General features: G+C 58.1%; 2 protein-coding genes across 11 annotated transcripts; one reads left to right on the top strand and one right to left on the bottom strand.

Annotated features, from left to right (window-relative positions):
- Positions 1 to 2,016: 2,016 nt before the first annotated feature.
- Positions 2,017 to 10,307, bottom strand: LOC116657899. Of its 8 annotated transcripts, XR_004313065.1 has the most exons (5): positions 10,187 to 10,307; positions 8,661 to 9,835; positions 2,890 to 2,955; positions 2,729 to 2,790; positions 2,017 to 2,227 (listed from the first exon to the last, which is right to left on the bottom strand). XR_004313065.1 is itself a non-coding variant. In XM_032461731.1 (3 exons), the coding sequence occupies exons 2-3, from the start codon at positions 9,606 to 9,608 to the stop codon at positions 2,929 to 2,931; spliced, it is 975 nt and encodes a 324-aa protein (XP_032317622.1). In that variant the 5' UTR covers positions 9,609 to 9,835; positions 10,187 to 10,307; the 3' UTR covers positions 2,241 to 2,928. The 8 variants fall into 8 exon arrangements, 4 of the variants coding, with proteins under 4 accessions (XP_032317622.1, XP_032317621.1, XP_032317620.1 ...); XR_004313064.1 differs by having other exon boundaries at positions 2,729 to 2,955; XR_004313066.1 differs by lacking the exon at positions 2,890 to 2,955.
- A 2,908-nt stretch (positions 10,308 to 13,215) lies between these two features.
- Positions 13,216 to 16,896, top strand: LOC116657898. 3 transcript variants are annotated; one of them, XR_004313062.1, is made up of 4 exons: positions 13,216 to 14,123; positions 14,290 to 15,439; positions 15,539 to 15,721; positions 16,320 to 16,896. XR_004313062.1 is itself a non-coding variant. In XM_032461725.1 (4 exons), exons 1-2 carry the CDS (start codon positions 13,638 to 13,640, stop codon positions 15,373 to 15,375), a joined length of 927 nt encoding a protein of 308 aa, XP_032317616.1. In that variant the 5' UTR covers positions 13,216 to 13,637; the 3' UTR covers positions 15,376 to 15,439; positions 15,539 to 15,721; positions 16,320 to 16,896. The 3 variants fall into 3 exon arrangements, 2 of the variants coding, with proteins under 2 accessions (XP_032317616.1, XP_032317617.1); XM_032461725.1 differs by having other exon boundaries at positions 14,935 to 15,439; XM_032461726.1 differs by having other exon boundaries at positions 14,935 to 15,439; positions 15,539 to 15,798.
- The last annotated feature ends 4,357 nt before the right edge of the window (positions 16,897 to 21,253 follow it).

Genomic DNA, 21,253 nt, shown 5'->3' with positions numbered 1-21,253 from the left:
GAGACCGAGTTCCGCCAATGACACGTGAGCCGAGGGGACAGACGTGCTTTTCAGGCCTGGGGACAGAGCTTTCCTTCTCTGTCTGCTGCTTGCACGTCAATGCCCAGGGCGGCCTCGGAAGTTCCACGCTGAAGGTGACTGGGCTGCTCTGCGGAGCAGACACTTTCTGGCCCCGCCCTCCCTCCCCTTCACCAGGGGTCAGCGTGGCTGTGTTTGGACTCCACGCGAGTCGGAAATGCCAGTGTCGCAGCAGCAGGGAGCCCTGAAAGCACAGCCTCTAGGGAGATCCCATCCTGCAGGCAGCCAGGCCCCTCCATCCCACCGAGAGCCGACCCGATGCTCACTTGCTCTTCCGGGCACACGGGAGTTAGGGGTTAGAACCCGCAAGGTGCGCCCCTGAGAGGGGACATAGTGGGTGGCCGGCAGAGCCGTGGGGCTGCACCCTGGGCATCGCAGGAAGGGGCGCGGGGTTGGGGGGCAGTCCTCAGCTCCAGCGAATCCGGGAGGGCTGCAGGCTGGCGGGAGTGGGGGCAGGAAGGAGGGGGCAGTGCAGGAGCCATCAGGAGTGCCTCCCCACCCCATCGGGGTGCCCCTGCACCGGGCAGACAGAAGCCAAAGCCAGAGGCTCTCTGGTTAGACACGAGAGTGGAAGGCAGGGCGGGAGACCTCGTGGCTCCAGCGTCGCAGTGACACCAAGCGGGCAGGTGGCCACCATGGTCCCGCCCCCGCCCCAACTGCTGGCAAGGGTTTGGAGGCTGCTTCTCCTGAGTCCCGAATGGTGAGGCAAGTCCTCCACATCTTAGCACTTCTGGGGTGGGGCTCCCCAGTGGAAAATCGGGGTCACTGCTGTGTTAAGCACCAGTCGCAGCGATTTCCCTCCCCCGTGTCTCACCATCAGACCCGCCCGCCCTGCAGATGGCTCCTGTGCGCCACTGAAGCCCTCCTCCCAGCCGGCAGCCTCACACTGTTGCCACACGTGAGGTTCACGGACAGCACGTGCTCCACGTCATTGAATAGCCAGCTAGTGTTCGGATTTCCGACTGCCTCATAAATGCGGGGGTTTTTTGCATTTCTTTAAATTAGGAATCAAATTATTTCTGCATGTGGCAGTGGGCTAATATGTTTGCAAAGTCTCCTTTAATTCACAGGGTCCCTCTCTGTCTCTCCCCCTCACACGCATGTATGGGTGGTCTTCCCTGCAGGAAAGCTACCTTCCTAAACTCCGTGCCAGGGACACACAGGCTCGGCCCCCCTGCCCCCAGCTCGGCCTGTGCCTGTCGGGGCGCCTCCCCTGGGAGGGTGAGGCAGCGCAGGGGCAGCCCCGCCCAGCACATCCCCGAGAGCTTGCCCACGCTCACGGGACGCTGACTCTTAACAGTGCTACATAAGACATGAAAAAACCCACAGAATACAGGCGTCTCGCTGCACGCGTGAAGCAGTGAGAGATCCTCTCTGTGCTGACTCTGCAGACGGCCACCTCCCCCACCCCCGCCGTCTGTTTGTGAATCGTGGGCGAGAATTCATTAGGAAGACTGGACCTTCTGCCTGGTGAGCACTCACGCTCGGGGGCGGCTGGGTCCAGCCTGTCCCAAAGGATTTTATGCCAGATTTGAGCAAATGTGAAGTAAGTGCCCTGGAGCAGCCCTGCAGAAGGAGCGACCTTCTTACAGGTTTGGGGCCGGGTGAGGATGAATCCACCAAGTGATGTGAACAGACAGCGCACATGGTGGGAACACAGGTTGTCACCACTTACAGGGGACAGCGTGTGACCCCCCAGTGCTGGGGAAACACAGATGGGATCATGAAGGAGAGCCTCCTCCGGAATGAAGGGGTGGGGTGCCTCGGTCAGAGACATTCCTGGCCACACTTTTCTGTAACAGAGCAGAAGGCCCTACACAGTCCAGGTGTGTTAATTATGGCATTTTCCTTCTGTAGATTATCTGGCTATTTTAAATAGCAAGTAAGAACACTCTGACATAAGGAAATGTGATTTCCAAATGACATCAGGGAGGCAGAACAGAAGTTTTATTACACAAAACGCACAGATAACACACACGTGTGTACCTGAAGCAGGGTGGAAATGGGAAATAAAAACACAGGGGTTGGACCAGTGGGACCATGAACAGATGCTCACGCTTCGGCTGCTGATGGAGAAGTAAAGCAGCATTTCCTGAGCGCCACCGTGTGCCCGACGCCTCACCAGGGACCCCACTCAGCCCCCGCAAACCTGCAGGTGGAATTTTACAAAGTTACCTTTCATTTGATAGCCATTGTATGCTATTAACAAGACTCGTGATCATCATTACAGATTGAATCATGTGCCCCCAAATGCACACGCTGAACTCATCACGTCAGCACGTGACTTACTTGGCGACAAGGTTCCTGTGGAGCTGCCCAGTCATGAGAGGTCACACTGGAGCGGGCCGGGCCCCAGATCCAGCGGGACTGGTGTCCACGTGAAACGAGGACACATGGACGTGGGCAATGTCAGGTGAAGGGGGAGATGGAGACAGGGTGACGCATCTACCAGCCAAGGACGCCACCGATGCCAGCAAACCCCGGCAACCCACAGCCTCAGGAGGAACCAGCCCCACCCACACCATGACCTTGGACTTCCAGGCTCCGGATGTGGGCCGTTACAGCTCTGTTGTTTTGGTCACCTGGTCTGTGATCATGTTAAGCAGCCCTGGCCAGCTCCCTCCAGAGCGACCCCCAGTAATAACAGTACCTGGTATTCTCCACGTAGTCTGCCATCAGAAGGACCCTGACTGCTCCAAGTACTTGTCACCCCTGCAGGAAGGGAGGGAGGTTGGCAGAGGACGGCTCGTGTCTGCCGAGGCCCCAGAAAGTCAAGCCCCTTGGGTTTCCTCTGTATCCTGGCTCCCTCACCAGCACCTGGAGCATCTCCTCCAGCCCCAAGGCTCTTGTTCAGAGGACAGTCCTTCCTTGTGGGAGCTGCCAACAGAACAGGATGGTCTGTGGACTATTTACGTGGTGCCCCTCTGTTAGCCCGGCTCCGGGCTCTGAACACGGTGGGACCTCCTCATGGTCCTTTTCCACACACCCTCTCATCCCACAGTTTCCAGTTTCCATCCTGCCTCCCCTTCCACCAGGCTCTTGTTCATTCAATTTCCTGTGCTCATGAAGTTAACAAAACTGATGTTATCAGTTAGCTGGTGCTGGGTAACAAAACATCCTCCTCTCAGTGGCTCCACATGGCCATCCCAGCGGGGAAGCATCTCTCACGTCAGAGGCAGAGCACAAGAGGAAATGTGAAATCAGACAAGCCTCCTGGTCCCAGGATCCAGACAAGAAAACATCCCGTCTCCCTTCCGGTTAGTGGCCAAATCAAGCTGCCTGCTCAAACCTGAAGTCAAGTGGCAGGAAAACACCCCCTCCCACCCCCCGGAGGCCAGGGTGTGGGTACGGGAGGGGTGAAGGTTTAGGTGGGGAATGCAATCTACCACAGCGGTGAGACGATCACAGCAACAGAAGGATGGCAGCAGAGGCTGGATCAAGTGCCCTTCAGGACTCACCGCGCATCAGACCCTAGAATGGCTGGCTTATGAGCATCATTAATCCTCCCTGCTGTCCTGCAAGAGAGGACTTCCTCCTTCCACCACGCTGGACTCCTTAGGGTTCCTAAACTCCCTAAAGTCACACAGTCAGTAAATGACAGAGTCCGGACTCAAGCCCAAGATTTGGAAACTGAGGTTTGATTCCAAAGCCCAACGTGTGTCCACACCGTTCCTCTCTTTCAGAGATCTCCCCTCTACGTTGGCCCTGCCCCCCGACCCCAATCCAGCATCGGGACCTGCCTGCACACGGGACTAAATGGCATCGTGGACGGAGAGTGGGACTTCACTCTCCGCTGTGCTGGGCGCTGCCTCCACTGCGGGCTTAGACGGAGCTCAGTCTAACATTTCACAGCAGGCCAGCGCGAAGGAAACCAGCCTCTACACTGTGCTGAGGGTCCGGGAGGGGTCCAAGTGCTTTTCCATCTGGTGTCATTTGTGAAATGAAGACGTCCTTCTCGCGAGATTAGACCACGTCAGCTCTTTCCATTGTCCCGACGTCGGAGGTGAGGACCTGGGATTGCCAAGCACGAAAGTGCTTTTCGAAGGTCACTGAGCTCCTGACAAGAGGCGTCAAACGGGGCTGACGTTTGGCTCAGGGCCTGGACTCCCGCCCCCTGGAATGGGAAACACTTTCTCACAAGCAAGAGTACTGCTGCCTTTTGTTTAAATGAGCCCTGACTCTGGAGCCTGGACCAGCAGCGCCGAAGCTCACGGGCCCGCCTGGCGGCCCTGAACTCCTAGTTGGACCAGCTGCATACTTTGCGAACTTACGCTCTTGAAAATTCTTTCCGAAGTGTCAAGGTGGCTGGAGCCAGAGCAAACAAGGGTGGCATTCTTTTAATTCTTCTTCTGCTAGGTCATTTTCTCCTTAACGTCTTCCATAACAGACTGGCAGCCTGCTCAGGGGTCCGTCCTGGGGGGAACCCAGAAAGGAGGTGAGGCTTTTAAGTCTGTTTGCCCAGAGGCCCCTTCGCCTTTTCTCATCGCCAAGGCCCCAGGTCACGCTCACACCTACAGCTGGGAACTGAGAGCCCCACGGGGACAGTGTAGCCGTGCGGCCCCTTCTGAGGACAGTGAACAAGAGCCCCCGGGGAAGCGGCTACGGGGTGCGGACGGCCTCTCCAACTGTATCTCACCAACGACCACCATTTGTATCCCTCTCCACACCCAGCGTGTTGCCAGACTTGCAGCTGGCTTGCTAAATAAGAAACACCTCTTTGGGGTTTAGGTGTGGAGTCTGGTTTTGGCAAAATTCTTCCAGTGAGAGTGTCTGCACACCACGTGGATGAAGCCGGTGACCTGAATGTTCTGTATGAGATTGAATCCTATACGTTTGCCCTAATTTGATTGGTTTTGGTCTACAGAAGTCGACACTGAGCATGGTTTAACTTTACAGAATTGTTTGCTCCCATGACCCAAGGAAAGAAAAGAAGAAAAGAAAGAAACGCAGTCATAGCCGACTTCTGGGAAGTCATGCTGTCTCCAGCCCACAAATCCCGTTTCTGCACGTTGACGGTCACTTCCCGCCACGCACAGCAAAGTCAGGGAGACGCTGGTTCTCTAAGTGCTGTCAAATCACAGTCAAGAAAGAAACAAACATAAAAGCAGGTTGAGAGGAAATCAGAGTGCAAACAGGTCACCCTTTCGCAAACTCTGAACACAACGTGGAGCTTGGGAAGCGGTGACATCAGTGTCTGAGGGAGAAGAGAGACTGTTTCATCAGGAAAACACATTACACGGAGAAGCCACCTCCTCACTCACACACCCAGAGGGCGAACTGAAGTCTGGGGTGTGGCCCTGGGCTCCTCAAGCTCAAATGAGAATGTTACAAAGCTCCCTTTCCATCTTCCTGGAGGCCTGGACACACAAGCCAGCGTGGCCCCAGGCTGCGGAACTCGGCTGGCCTTCACGTCTCTGTCACCACGCGTGGCCAGGAGCCAGGCCGTGTGGGCAGCTGTCTAATACTGAGCCCTTGAGAGAGGGAGAGGGAGAGGTCTGGTCTCAGCCACGCCCACCCATCACTCCCCAGGAGCTGGCGACGCCGAGGAGACGTTCTTCTTTGAGCCAACAGCTCCCTCAGTCTGTGTCGATCTGATCGTGTGTCCGTCTGCAGCAGACCCCCGGTGGTCGGGAACACGCAGAAGGTGAGGGAAAAGGTGTGTCACTGTGTATTTTCTGCTTTTGAACGCTGTGCTCTGTAGCGGGTGATTAGAAGTGATGGGGCCATCAAAATAGCGCTGTGAAAGGGTTCATCGCTAAAAGAACAAGGTCTTTTTAGTTCAAGTAAATTAAATAAAAAGTATTTAAATAAAATATATGGTAGTATTATTTTTAAATATTATTATTTCATTATAAAATAAATCTTTTAAATTTTAAAAATCTAAAAAGAAATGTTGAAAATAACAACACTGTAACAAAAGCATTCGTCACAGCAAACACGACAGGGATGCAGCAAACACGTCTTTCTACGGTTGAATCCATCGTGGACATTTTGGTTTCGCGGAAAATACCATCTATCGCGGGAACTTCATGTTGGTCACGTGACTGTTTTGGCGTCCCAGTTTCGCCTGTGCGGAGCGCGGCCACCTGGCTATCCCCCGTCTTCTTCACATCCAGGTGCACATGACGCAGCGGCAGTCCTGCAGATTTCTCTTTTCTGGAGGGCGGGTGCTTTGCTCAGTTTGGGGAGCACTGCTCTGGAATCACAGCCCAGAACCCATCCCTGGTGGCCCATTGAGTCCCAACACCGAGCAAACGCTGGATCGGGGCGGTCAGTACCCTGCGTCCGGGAGAGGACAAGGCAGGGCTGCTCCCCCGGCAGAGCGGACGGGCGAGGCCGCGGGGCGGGGCCAGCGGACCTCCTGGCCTCCAGGTCAAGCAGCAGCCCCCGCAGTCGGGTTCTGGAAGTGAGGCAGTGAGTTCCCGGGTCTCAGGTGTCCGCAGTTGGGCAGAGAGGTGCTATCCCTGGGCGGCCACCTGCCATCTGTCCAGGGTGGACGCTGAGGTCAGAGGCCAGCAATGTGCCTTGGCCTTGCTTCCCGGGGGCCCCTGACTTTCTCCCTTAGAAACCCAATTGAAAACCCAGCGCGTTTTGTCCTCGGCCACGCAGGAGCCCATGCTGGAGGCACGGTCCTCGTTCAGTGGGCGGCGGGGCCAGGGAGGCAGGGAAGCAGAAATCGAGGACTCTCATGGTGAGTCAGAGCAAAGCCTCGGGTCCAGGTTCTGGAGAGTCGGGCGTGAGATCAGGGGAGGCCGCTGCGGCCCGAGGGCCACACCCAGCCCTCCTCCTGCTTCGTGGGAGGGTTTTGCCGGCGCCCAGCCACGCCCACCTGTCTTCATTTTACTCGTGGCCACGCGGCTGCCGCCACGACAGAGGTGTGTGGCTGTGACAGAGACCTGTGGCCCAGGAAGCCCCAGACACTCAGTCTCTGGTCCTCTTCTGAGGAGGATCACAGGGGCCTGGTTACGGGAAGGAAACAGCCCCTTTCCCGGAGACCTGGGAGCCCGCCCGCGCAGCCCCGGGCCCCGACTCCGCTCTGGCCCCCGGGCAGTGGGCCGTCAAGTAGCCCCAGCCTCGGTGAACCAAGCTGCCGTCCCTCCTGTGCAGACGGAGTGAGAGCTGCTCAGCGACCCCTTTCCAGGGAGGTTGTGGGGTGGCCGGCTCTGCGGGCTGAGGGCCTCCTGCACCGCCACTGCCTGGGGGAGCCCCACGACAAGCACTGCCTCCCTCCCTGCTTTTCTTCCGTGCAGAAGGGTGAGGAGATTGCAGCTCCCCTCGGGTCTGTGTGAAGAGGAAGGGAGGCTGTGAGAGCACAGGGCTGAGAACCTTCCTGCCACATCCTGAGTAGCAGACAAGCAGGTGCCTGAGTGGGGGAGCCGGGAGCCGGGAGCCGGGAGCCAGGCCGTCATTCCGGCCATCGGAGGAGGGAGGCGGCCATCCCACAGTCACACCCTCAGGCTGTGCCGGGCCAGGTTGGGCACCGGGGCCCGCTGATAGTTTTGAGTGTTTGCTGTGCTCTGGGCCTGGGCCACAGCCCCCCTGGGAGATGGACCCTGTTCACCCCACTCTGCAGACCCGGAAGCAGAGGTGACACCGCTGGAGGTTCTGGAACCCATACGTCTGCTCGGGGAGAGGTCCCCCGCCCACACCCGCCACTCAGGGTTTGTCTGAGGAGGAGAGGCGCCCTGTGGGGTCGGGAATAGAGGAGGCTTGGAGCTCCAGCCAGAGCATGCCTCTCCATCCGGCTTCGCTGGGATGAGCCCCAGGGCCTTCCTCCCGCCCCGCCCCCCCATCCTGGGCCACGCATTGCGATGGCTCCATCTACTGGTCAAAGATAGGAATTGCAACTGTCCGGTCAGAGGCGCTCAGGGCCAGAACCTCCCAGTGAGCCCCAGCCGGTCCCGCTGACCCTCTCACCCGCCAAGGGACAGGCAAGCTGGCCGGACGCTGGCCTGGGGCTTGCTGGAAGGGGATGCGCCCGTGAATGCTCTGTGGAAGGTGGATGCTTGCAGCGGCCAGCTCCCCACCACCCTCCAGGGCATGTACACCACCCCCACCCCAAGCCTCTGCATCTCAGCTCAACCAGAGGCAACTGTGACCCTAAGGGGACATGTGACAAGTCTGCAGATGTCTTTGGTTGTCAAGATTGGGAGGCGCTGCTGCATGCAGTGGGTGGAGGCCAGGGATGCTGGTAACACCCTGCAGTGCACGGGACGGCCCCCAACAAGGAACCACCAGCATCAGCTGTTGAGAAGCCGGGCTGTCATGGGAGCAGCTTGGGGGCAGGACGGAGGGTTGGGTGAGGCTCAGAGGCTCTGCTCGTGCTGTTCCCTCTGCCTGGACCACGAGGACTCAGGTTAGTTGAGCCTCAGACCTGTCCCCTCCAGGAGGGGAAAGCCGAGGCATGCGTCCCTCTCGGGTGGGGGGCTGCTCCTGGGCACGTCCCCTGCCACCCCGGGCTGCTGCCCCCAGCACACTGATGAGGCAGGACGGATGCAGGCGTCCGCACATGCCTCCCTGAAGGGCATTCCCGCTGTGCTCGGCCCCCCGGTCCTGGGAAGCTGATGGCTGACTTCTCTTACCTGAAGCTCCAGGGACCAGGACTGGGGCCCTGGCTCAGCCCCGCCAGGAGAGTTCCGGACGTGCGTGGTTCTGTGCGGGCAGGTCCAGCTCCTTGTTCTCCGGGTCACATGGTTAGGGCTGCAGAAATCCGGAGGTTGGACAGCAGACCGCTGCGAAATTGCTGCATCACATCCCCAGCCGGGCTGGGCTGAGTTTGCTGAGTAAGACAAGCGATAGTTTTGTTGAATTTCACATTTTCTACCAAGTAATAAATTAACCTTTCTGAAACCGCAGCGGGGATCGCAGTCGGAAAATGAAGCCGTATCCTGTCCGAACTGGCTGCAGCACACAGGCCACCGGGGGGGATGGAGGGAGACACCCGGAGGAAAGATCCGTCGGCAGAGTGAAAACATCCACACCCAATGGCCCCAGACCGTGACTCCAGCCGGGCCTGAGACGGGCCCCGGCCTCCCCGCGGGGCCGAAGCCGGTGCCTGGAGTCAGGGCGGGGGGCCCAAGCCTGCCCTCCTGCTGCTGCCGCCGGGACCCCTTCCAGCTCTCAGCCACGAGGGCAACTGTGAGCACCGTCTGTATACCAGAGGGTAAGAAAGTGCTGTGGGGAGGCTGACAGTTGCTCGGCATCCATGAGGCAGACACGCTTCTGAGCACTGAGGGAGGCAGGCCGGCGACGGGAGGCTGGGTGCAGAGGCAGGGAGGTACTGACCGGGTGCGAGAACATCGTTTGCTCAGATTTTTCTCATTCTGTGAAAAATCTACAATCCAAAAAGCATTTATTAAGCACCTAATGTGGCCGAGTGTACGAATGGAGCAGGGATGACGTGGGTCCAAGGCGTCTGCCCCACCCCCCACCCGCCTCTCCTCTGCACTGGGCGGGGTCCGGGGGGCACTGACGGAGGGCTGGCTGGGCGGGGAGGAGAGAGGCCGGGGCGGGGTGTCCCCCATCTTCATGCTTCCCGGGGCACCTCCACCAGGGACGTCTCCTGCTGGGCTTCAGCTGCTGGGAGTGGAGGACATCCTCTCTGTGAGGTCCCTGCTGTGCCCAGCCCGGCCTGGGCAGAGGACAGGGCTCTGACAACCCCCGGGTCCCCTGGCTCTCCAGTGGGGGGCACCAGCTTCCTGGCGTTGCTAACACCTGGATTGTCACTGTTTCCTGGTCAGATCCTCAGCTCCCCGTCCTTTGTGTGAGAAATGCCCCACATTTAACCCTCTGCTGGAAGTGCCCAGCATGGCTGCCACTTCCCTGGGGCTCCTGCCTGCTCTGCCAGGTTTATTTCACATTTCCCCTCTCTCACCAGGCTTCTGACCCCCCGGCATCCTTTGTGTTCTGAGACGCCTGCTTCTGCCTCACCCCAGGGCCTTTGCACCGGCTTTCCCTCTGCAACACGTGCTCTGCTCACCCCACCTTGCCCTCTACTGGCTGGTACCTTCTCGTCCCTCAAATTGCAGATAAAATGTTACCTTCACAGAGAACTTGACTGACCACCTTTCTAAAGCCGCCCACCCACCCAACTCCCACCTCAACTTACTCATTTTCTCTCTCATTGTTTATTTCTTTCAAATCGTGTGCTGCCATCTGTGATGACTGTATTTACTGGTTTGTATGGTTGTTCATTAATGGTCATTCATTAGCCACCTCTCTGCTAGAGCAGGAAGCCCCAGGCCCGCACACTGCGTAAAAGCAGCAGAATGAAGAGTACATGAGTGTTTTAAATTGCTTGAACCCATAACAAAGTCAAAATTAAAGAAATTTCAAAAACAAGGTACTTCTCATTTTTGGACACAGGAGTTTGTGTGTTTGTCTACTTGGGATGGAAAGGGCCCTGCTGACAGCTCTCCTGCACTGGGCCAGGCCTGTGCTTCAGGGGCATGGGGGTGGGGGTGGGGGTGGGGAGGTGGCGTCTCCCTGCCTTTGAGTGTACGGTTTGCTCTGGACCGGAGTCACTGTCTGGATGGTGGTGGGTGCCCTCCTGCCGAAGCGCCACTGCTTACAAGCATCTCACTGCAAAGCAAAGACATGGTTCCTGTCACCTGGTTGGTCCATTAAACCTTCACAGAGATGGCTGGTGCCCCGACCTGCATCCCTCTGTCCCTCTGACCTCATCTTCAACCAGGAGGGACAGTCCCGTCAGTGCACGACTTCCCACCTCCCTTCTCCCTGCCGGAGGGCTCCCCAGCCCTAGGCGCTGGCATCATTTCGGGCAAGCCCACCCTGGAGGGGAGTGTGTGCAGGCCCTCCGTCAAGAGGATGGGGGGCGCTGTGGCTGGGGTGCAGGGTGATGGTGGGACAGCACGCCCTGGCCTCCAGGCCTCCCAGGGCCATTTCCAGGCATGGGCCACCGTTTCTCTGTCTTCTGCAGGATTAGCCCCGGACGTCTGCCGGGGTCACCTGCTCACTAACAATTTGTTATCCCCCTCCCTCTCTCTGTCTCACTTCCCCACCCCTTGCTGATGCTTCCTGGGGCCACCCCCAAAGGATCACCTCCCTGCACCCAAAGCCTTGTCTCCAAGCCAAGTGACCCCAGCCCACTTCCTCAGCAGCGTCCCTCCTTGCCGTGGGGAGGACTCGCTTCTGTGGAAGGTGGTGGCCGTACCTCCCCACCCCCGCCCTCCTCACCGGGACACAGACTGGCGTCGGCTGGGGGCCCATCTCCCTGTCCCACACGATGGCCCAGGGACCTGTGCACAGAGCGGCTGGCCTAGGGGAGGACCTCGTTCAGACCGGCCAGCATGCGCTCTCTCTGAGCTGCCTCCAGCCTAGATCTGCCTGCACCCCAACACTGACTGCCCCGTCAGCAAAGCTTCACAGAGTGCAGTTGGCCAGGGTGGCCACTGTGACCCCAGTATCACCACTATGACCCCAATATCACCACTGTGACCCCAACATCACCACTGTGACCCCGACATCACCACTGTGACCCCGACACCTCCACTACAAGCTGCACCTGACTGACCAGGTGGGCAGTCATGCCCCAGGGTGAAGACAAGCCTGCCTTTTGCCCCTTGTTTGTCTGTGAGTCCCCGGTTCCGAGGAAGTGTCCCTGAGGATCAAAGTACAGCGCTGTCACTTGGGTGCCCTAGGCCGATGGCCGTAGTGACTCCAGGCGTGTGGGCACAGGTGGAAGGTAAATCACATTTAATGGGGTTGAACCAACTGCAATGAAGCAGTGTGGGCAGCAGGGGGCGGCAGAGGATGCCGTTTTGTGGGTCCCCGCCCGCCCCACAGGAGGGCAGGCAGAGCCCCACCGGCCCAAGAAATAGTCCTGTAAAAATGGCACGTACTAGGGCGGTTCGAGCTCAAAATAAACGCAAGGTGCAGGCTGGGGTAATGCCCCAGCGTGGCCCAGAGGACAGCCGTTTCCAGACGGACCGCACCTGACCTCCAGCTTTGCCTCCCGCTGCGGAGAACAGGTAGGCCGTGTGTTCAGGGCTGGGAGGGGGGGTCTGTGCCTTTAAGCCCAGGGCCTCCGCCCATGTTATCCCCAAAGCAAGTCCCCTCGCTGCCCCTGCCTTCCTGTCCTCCTCGGGGTCACTGCCTGCATCCTGGACCAGTGCCGCTCAGCAGAACTGTCTGCCGCGGGGGGATGTTCCCTGTCAGCGTCTTGCAGTGTGGTGGCTGCTGAGCGCCTGAAACATAAATGCTGCGACTAAGGAAGTGAGGTTTTTAGCTTTATTTAATAGTAATTAATTTAAGTTTTAAGATTAAAATGGAAACAGCCAGGCGTGGCCAGTGACTGTCGTGCTGGACGGCACGGTGGTCGAGGATCAGAGATGCGATCTCGCCGTCGTGCTCTCAGTGCTGCATCTGCTGCCATTCCTGATGGCTTCAGCATGCTCACTGCTGCTCTTTTCCACAACCTGGCCTCTCGGTTCTTCATTTTTCCCTCCAGCTTTATTGAGATGTACTTGACATGTAACATCGTGTAGCTTAAGGTGCACGAGGTGTTAATGTGACACATTTACGATACACGTACATATTGCAGAATGCTCACCGCCACAGCGCCAGCTAACACCTCCATCTCATCAAGTATCTCTCTTGGGGGTGACAACATTTAAGATCCACCCCCTTAGCGTTCAAGAATACAAAACACTGGTCTGTACATCAGATCCCCAGAAGCCGTAAATCTAATCACGGACCAGCAACTCTCCATGGCTCGCATCCCGTAACCCCTGGTAATCATCCTTCTACCTTCTGTTTCCGTGAGTCTGGCTTTTTTCGGGTTTCACGCATCAGTGAGATCGTGCAGGATTTGTCTTGGTCTGACTTAACCCACCCAGCTTCATGCCCTCGAGGGCTCTCACACTGGGGCAAACATCGGGATTTCCTTCCTCCTTGCGGCCGAATAAAACTCCATTGTGTAGAAGACGAATATATGCATGTATGTACATGACTGGGACGCGGTGCTGTACCCCAGAGCTTGACACGTTGTAACTGACTGTAAGTCAATAAAAAAATTGTTGTCTATATTTACATATAAATATTTATATTTATATATATATATATATATATATATATATATATATATATATATCTCACATCTCTTTATCCATTCATCAACTGACGGACACTTAGTCAGTTCCCACGTCTTGGTAATTGTAAATAATGCTGCTGTGAGTATGGGGTCCAGATAGCTCTTTGAGACCCTGATTTAATTTCCTCTGGACACATGCCCAAGAGTGGGATTGCTGGATCACACGGCAGTTCTATTTCTAGTTGTCTGAGGAGCCTGCGCACTGCTTTCCACAGGGGCTGCGCCCTCTGCGTTCCCACCAGCAGTGCGCAAGGGCGCCCTTCCTCCACGTCCTCGACTACGCTTGTTACTCCTCGTCTTTTGGTGGCACTGGCCTTTCCGTCCCTGAGCCCCGCGCCCCACAGGTCTTGTTTGTGGTTTTACTCCAGACACTGGGGCCGCCAGCAGTAACTACAGCTCTGCCCCACCTGACTTTCAAGCACCCCGCTTCCTGGCCAGCACATCCTGTATGTCCAGCCCAACAACCTCCACGCCCACGGGGGTCTCCACTCCGTCGGCCCCACCGCATTTCACCTCGCTGATGCTGAATGTTCTGTGTCATCTCACTCCTAGTGAGCTTTTTATGAGACATGCTTATGGTAGGGAGAGAGGTGATTCTCTGTGGTCTTGCTTTTACGCTTGGCTGGGTGAGGTCAGAGCAGGCTCGTCTTGCCCAGCTGTTGAGGCAACACTTGGAGCCCCCGACCGACGCCCAGTGCGTCGTGCGGCTGGGGCCCGTGGGTTCTTCCTTCTGCTCCCTCCGAGGACGCGTCTCAGCCAGTCCTTCCACCTGCAGACAGAAGGCGGCGCTCTGCTCTCTGCAGTGACCCTCTCTGCCCCAAGGACTCCAGCAGCTGTGGCCTCCCCAGACCCCGGCTCCATCTCACCTCCGGGAGGCCCCCGGCTTCTGCCCAGTGTCCCCTTCCTGCTGTGTGACCTGGACCCTCTCCAGGAGGTAAGATGGGCAATGGAAGACTGTTTCCTTTCTCTCAGGGGTTCCTGCCAGGGCTGCCTGCCTCCCCACGTCTAAACACCATTGTTTGAGTTCTATATTGGGGGTGTGTGGGGAGGGAGGTCCAGTTTTAGTTGTTTAAGGTGGGACGGTAAATCTGGCCTCCTAGGTCCGTCTTGGCTGGAAGCAGAAGTCCTCACGCCCTCCGTCCCTGGCTCCAGCCTCGTGGTCCTCACTGTAAGGACCCCCCCACCCCCGGGCTTGGCAAGCCCATCGCCCTGCCTCTGTGCCGCTGAGCACGTCTGCAGAGCAGCAGCCTGGAAATGGACTGACTTTGAGTTCACGGCCGTGAACCCCAGTGGTCGTTCTCGCTGCCTGACAATCTTGCTGTTTGTCTCCAGTCCGACCTCGGTCATCCTCTCCTAAATGGCCACGTGACCCTTCCCCTGTCTCCTCGAACCCCTGACATCACCACCCCTCTCCTTTCTCTTAGCTTCCAGCTCTGCTGGAAAGCTTTGAGCAGCCGTAGAACTTCCCAGGACGGTCCTGCCCCCTTTCCTGGCCCGCCGTCGCTGCCCTCGAACCTCCACCACCTCCCCTCCCCCGGAGACGAGCGCCGCACGCCGTCTGGCGCCCGGGTGCTCGGCTGCCACCGGGCTCGGCGTCTCCGCCCTCGGACGTCGCTGCAGCGATTCCCCTGCTCTCTTTCTCACGTCGTCCGGTGCGTGGTTTTCAGCGGCTCGTGCTCATCACGCGAGAAGCATGTTACTGTCCTTCACCTTAAAAGAACTCTTGCCCTTGCTTCTTCCCCCAGAGTCCGTGGCACGTCTTTGCTCCCCGTGGGAAGCAAAACTCTGAACGACCACACTCACCACCCATAGTGCGTCTCCTCCACGTCCCCCGGGTTCCACTCCGATCAGGCTTGGCCCCCGGCACACGCCCGAGACTGCTCTTGTCAAGGTCACTTCCCTGTTGTCAAAGCCAAGTATTTTCTGCGCGTGGCTTCCAGGGTGCCTCACGGTGCCCGCCTTCCCTCCCAGCCACCACGCGGGTTCCTCCTTCTGTCCACGACCGTGGCGTGCGGAGCCCCTCAGACTCGGTCCTCCATCCTTTTCTCTGTCGAAACCCTCTCCGCGATGATTTAAACACCATCCAGATGGCAACCCCCTCCCCCATTCATATCTTTAAGCCAAACCCACTCCGAGGCAAGTTTCAGCCGCTCAGCCGCGGCACCCGCGTGGGCCGGCGCGAGTGAGGGCCTAGCTCGCGGTGGACTGGTGGCGGCCACGCTAGCAGCTACGATGCCGTCGAGGCTTCGGGTAAGTCGCGCACTGTGATGAGCTCAGTGTCCGGCGGGGGCTGCCCTGTCCGCCCCCCCGGCCTCTCCCGTCCTCCTCGCGCACCTCTGCCCGTCCTAGGAGGCGTCGGGCAGCCCGCCCCCCACGGCCGGAGGGGATCCAGAGCCCTTCCGAACGTCAGCAGCCACGTGACGTGTCCACGGAGCCGGGGCCTTGGTGGCCAGTGGCGATCTGCGCGTTTTCTCCCTGTGGGGGAGGCTGGGCCCCAGCGAGGAGCAGACAAGCGGAGACGGAGCAGCTGAGGTGACGGACCCCGCCTGCGCCAGCTGAGGGGGCGGGGCCCTGCAGACACCTGACAGGCACCTGAGCGCATGCGCGGGGTGCGTGTGTTTGCGTGTGTGCGTGCGTGCGTGCGTACGTGGGAGCGCGTGCCTGCGTGTGTGCTCAGGAATTTGTAATCACACCTAAGGGGCTGGGCTGGGCTGGGCTGGGCTGGGCTGGGCTGGGCTGGGCGGGGCCCCCACCCCGCTTTTCAGGAGAGACTGTCCCTAGAGACGAGTGTGGCCGGGGGGAGGGGGGGGGCGCCAATGGCACCAGCAGCTGCTTTTAACAGCCCCGCTCACCTCCGCTGATTAACACGCTCGTCAGAATAAAAGGGAAATGGAAGCGACCCGCCGCGCAGGGAGTCGGTGGGACTGGTGGAGTCCCCCGGGCCCAGGTTCGCTGCGCGCGCCCTCCCCTCCGGGGCACAGATACGAGGGAATGAGAGCAGAGCGCGTCTGTCTGTCCTGCTGCCTCTGCGCCCGCTGGGCCCGAGCCCTGCGCTCTGCCACCAGTCCGTCCCGGGGCAGAGAGAATGCGATGCAATGTTTTCACCAAAAATGCTTCCTTTCTCTCCCAGGTGTTCAGAGACGGCATTTCCGCCTCCCATGTGCTGGGGGCGAGCGGCTGATGGGATGTGGGTGTCAGCGAGGCAGCTCGGTCCCCAAACCTCCCGGAGAAGGCTCCGTTCTCTCTCCTCCATCGCCGGCCACCCACCACAGCGGGTCCGCGGAGCCCCAGAGCAGCTGCGCTGCCAGAGGGAAGGACCCGGAGGAGCCCCGCTCCCTCCCCCTCCCTAGTCACGCTGCCGCCACGACTGACCGGATGGAACCAAGGACGCATCCTCTGGTCAGATTCAGTCCTTCCCGCGTCTGCGCCTCTGGGCGGCGAAATTCACAGGCGCATCTCAGCGTCTTCCCCGCTTGGCGGGGTGCGGTTGGGTGACTTCCTTTCCCCAGACCTTGGGCTCTGGTTAGACTCCAGGAGACCAGGCTCTGGTCAGACACTGTCCCTCGGGGGCAGGTCTCATGACAGAGAACGGGCGCTGGGCTGTGTTTCAGATGGGTTCTTCCTCTCTCCCCTGCCGGGGGCCCTGGGGGCCTCTGAGCCAGTCGCTGTGGGGACACAGTGGGGCTCTGGGAGGCAGAACTCACAGACGTGTGGGCCCCCGCGGCTGCCCCTCCCCAGAGTGTTAACTGAGACCTGGGCGCACTGAGCCTCCGGCGACGGGCCACCGCGTGTTAGGCTCTCCCGTCCTGGCTCTGGTCCCTGCTGGCGAGTCCCTCCTCCAGGGCACCGTGATTCCGTGCACCTGCCGGGCTGTTTCTCTTGTTTTGGGGGGAGCGGCCTCCCCCGTGACCTCACTTCTCTGAAGGATCTAAGAAGAGCTGCGGGCTTTTCAATTTGCTCGGCTTTTTGCTTGTTGCTAAGTCAGACCCACAACTTTCACGCGGCACTGGAAGCCAGCGCTGCCTGAGGCGAAGTCGGCCAAGGCAGCGGGAGGGCAGCGGGAGGGCATAGGGAGCCGCCTGGGGGCCGCAGAGGGGCCTGGGGGAGCGGGTGCTGGCAGGCCCTCCCGGGGGCTGCTCCCCGGGGCTGCCCCGGGGCAGAGGGACTGACCTTGGCCACACGAGTGTGATTCCCCTTAACCCTGGTCGGTGGTCGGTTGGGCGCTAACTGTGCTTCGGGTGGTTGTTCAGGGCGCGGAGGCTGCGGCACAGGGGTGACGGCGCTGACAAGAACCCCCTTAGACGCTGCCGACCACGAGGACCGCGTGTCCCTTTGCCCAAGGCAGTCCCGGCCATGTCTTCGGGCATCTGTCCTGGTCCGGCTCCTCCTTCTGCCCTTCCTCTTCCTCCAGTGTCTGTACAACTCAACCCAAAGCCCTCAGGTGGAGCCAAGCGAGTCCACGGGAGTCGGGTAGGACACAGGCTATGTACACGGTCAGAACGTCTCCCCTCGTGGCACGTGTTTACTAGAAAGAGGAGGAAAGCCAGCTCTCGGTGGAGGAGCCCGGCTGACAGCCACTCGGCCAGGCGGACGGAGTGTGCGTCGCCAGCTGCAGGACAAGCCGAGCCACCCGAAAGGGGCGCGGTGAGCGGGCACAGCGCCGCTCGGGGGCGGTCCTCCGGAGACGCACCTGCACCTCAGCAGGAGGGAGCGTGAGGCTAACGCGAGCTGAGGAAGAGTCCACGGCCCGTTCTCTGCACAGCGCCGGGGCCACGAGGGGTCCAGGAGAGACCAAGGAGCTCTTCCAGGCTGCAGGCGACTAAAAATACACGATGACGGAACGCACCACGTGACGCTGAACGAGATCCTGTTTCTGTGAAAGACGTTGTCGGGACAATTGGCGAAGCCTGGATGGAGACTGAGGACTGGATGCGGTAAAGCCTCAGTGTCCGTTTCCTGGTTTTGATGGTTCTATTGTGTTTAGGGAGGAAGACGGCCTCGCTTGTAGGAAAGGTACATCACCGCACTCAGGAATCGTGGGCGTCCCGTCAGCATAGCTCAGAAGTGACTTCAGGGAGGGAAGAAAGAGTTCTTTCACAACACATGCCTCTTTTCTGTAAGTTTGAACACTTTTTCAAAATATAACGTTTAAATGCCCCAATTTGGAAGGGAAGTTATATGCCTTCCCCACTTACGGAGGTGAGTTCCTCTAAAGCTCCTTCTCCAAGCCCGTCCCCGCGCCGGACTCGGGTGCGTCCTCACAGTTAAGTCTCTTCCTCTGGAGAAAAGCCTTCTGCAGAGCGACACGGAGGGCACATCCCTCGGACAGAGCTTGGGGGTGTCAGAGCTGAAGTCTCCCAAGCGAGCGAGTTAGGGGAGCAAAGAGTAAGTCCCAGGCTTGGGAGCCGAGAGTGCATCCAGGAGAAGGTGCAGAAGGTGGCCGTGCCTGGCAAACCCCTGAGCGGGGAGCCCAACCTTTGTGGGGCTTCGCACGCTAACTCACCACCACTCTGTTTCACTTTCCTTTTCATTAGAGGTGACTGCAAGATACTGACTATCGTAGAAACTAGTTGTTTATCTATTTCATATGTAGTACTTTGTATGAAAATGGGTATTTGATGCAGTGTGCTGGACACTAGAATCTAGTGCGACCTTGTAAAGTGACTCTGCTTCAATAAAAAAGAATGCAAATAAAAAACTAAATCACCATCTTTGTATTTCCACATTCAGTCTATAAAATGGATCAGAAGAGCTTTTGTTCATACCACCAAGCTATCTGCCGACTCTCAGAGCCAAAACCTCCTGTTGACATGGTTTGTCAAGATCACGGGGACAAAAGCAGGCGTCCCACAGCCACCGGGGATCACGGGGCCCCGGGTCAAGCAAAAGAGAAGGAACCCTACAGAGTCAGAGACCTGGAAAGAAAGATCCTCTAGGACAGGAAACCCCGCACCCAAGGGATGTGGAAACAGATCAAAAAATGAGAGGAGGATAAAGGAATAAATCAGTTGACTTTTGAAAGTACTGTACAAACGACCCAGTACTCACACAAACGGGACTGGTTTGGGAAGGCAGCCACAGAGAACACAAAAGGTATAAATACGTCTTGTCTCTTTGTGGGGTGGAGGGAAGGCGGTGACTCCTGGAGTCTGCCGGGGTCCAGGCCAGAAGGCCTCGCAGGACTTCGGAGATGCCGGTGGGACGCCCTGCCTGCTCTGCTCCCCTCTGTCTCGGGACCGCGGCTCTGCTGGTCTTGTCTCCCCTCACTCCCCCTTCCCACTGACGTCCACCCAAAAGGACCATTTTTAGTCTTCAAAGCATGAAGGTCGGATACAACATTCCCCAATTTGATCTAATCAAAGACAAATCTCCCCAGATCTGAACTACTGAACGCAGCCTACGGCCGACACTCTGCAGGTTCTGGAAACCACACCAGACACACTTCTAAGACAGATTTCTTTTCTAGCTCGGGTCCCTCTTTGGTCCCTTCAGACTTTCCCCTGAAGCTGTTGGACTTAAGTCTAAGCTCTGTAACCTTGGCTGGAAAGATTCATACCCCAAGTAACTGTTTTCCTTTTTTATACATTTTTTGAGTTGTACTTTTCAAGGAATTCGTCTGTCTCCTCCATGCTGTGAAGTTCACCAGCAGAGCTGGCCCATAAGGCTGCCGGAGGACCCCTCGGGTGTCCGTGGGACCCACAGCGTGGCTTCCTCTCTCCCTCCTCCTATAGGAAATCAGAGTTGCCTCCTCTTGATCGATGGGTCCAGCTGAGACCTCACTGCATACATTTAAAATCATGTTTAACTCAGACCAGCTCTGTCCTCTCTGCTGGCCCTGAAATGCAGGTTGGTCAGTGCCTGGTGAATTCCAGGACCCGGTGAGGCCGGAGGGAGGAGGGGAGGGCGCGGGCAAGGTCAGAGGCAGGGTCCGGGGAAGGTGGGGAGGCTGATAAGAACGGAGTCCGTGACTCAGACGCTGGGTGGGTGCAGAGCAGGAGTGCAGAATGGCTCGGGCACACACCCCTTCCGCACTGCTTACGGCCACGCTTCCTGGTAATGTGTCGTGAAGCACTGTTTCCGAGTGCGTTTGCCGGGCTGAGGAGCAGCCCACTTGTGTTCCACGGTTATACATTAAACTCCCGGGCATCTCAGGAGCCTTGAACTGTATATAGCTCATTTCCCTGTAACAGGAGAAGGAAGAGACGCACGGCTGAGAACTCCAGAGGGGCTTTCAGAAAGGGCTGCATTTTCTAACCTCTTGATGTAAACCTGTTTCCATGGAGACGTTTGAATTATGGGTGATCCGAAGTTTCCAGCTTACCACGATGGCGTGGACTGTTAACTACTTAATAATCAAAATACACATTTTATCACTGCATGCTGTAGTTTGGTGAACTAGAAAGTATGCCGAACAGCAAGGAAAATCCCAACAAAATGAGTCATCAATAATAAAAATAAACTGTCACAAAAATGTGAGACCAAGCGAAAACTCAGAAAGAGAGAAAACGAAAGCCCGTGTTTCTTTTTACCGGGTACGGAGCACACGCTTTGGCCTCGGGTGGGACCCCTTGCGTACTTCCAGGCATGAGCCGTGATCTTTCAGTCTTAACTCTTCGCGGCAACGATCGCATGGTCCCTTGTGTTACACGGCACAGCCTGGAGTTGCTAGCAGACCTGCACCGGAGCAGCGGCGGGGCAGGGGCAGTGTGCGCCGCCTTCAGCAGAACCCTAAGTAGGTAAGAGAGCCCAGCGGGAAGTTGGCCGGACGCGGTTCTCAGCAAACCCAAGCTGTTCCGGTCGGCAGTACACGTGGAGCAGGGCCCAGCCCTCCGCCCCCGGGGCTGGTGCTCTGGGCTCGGCCTCTTGCTTTTCAAGAATCCTTTGCTCCTGGTTTTAAAACAGAGTCTGACCTGTCTCGTAATTTGTGGGACGAGCTCCTCAGAGCGAATCGACAGCCCGGGAAGAGACTTGTGTCCAGATTACATACGGCACCTTCAGACCCAGCCCTCACCAACGAACACACCAAACCCGCCGTCAGACACCCCGCATGCCTGCTTCCCACTC

The sequence above is a fragment of the Camelus ferus genome, chromosome 19, assembly GCF_009834535.1.
Source record: "Camelus ferus isolate YT-003-E chromosome 19, BCGSAC_Cfer_1.0, whole genome shotgun sequence".
Taxonomy (NCBI): Eukaryota; Metazoa; Chordata; class Mammalia; order Artiodactyla; family Camelidae; genus Camelus; species Camelus ferus.
The sequence above is the reverse complement of the archived record's forward strand: the minus strand, read 5'-3'. Positions and strand labels throughout refer to the sequence as shown.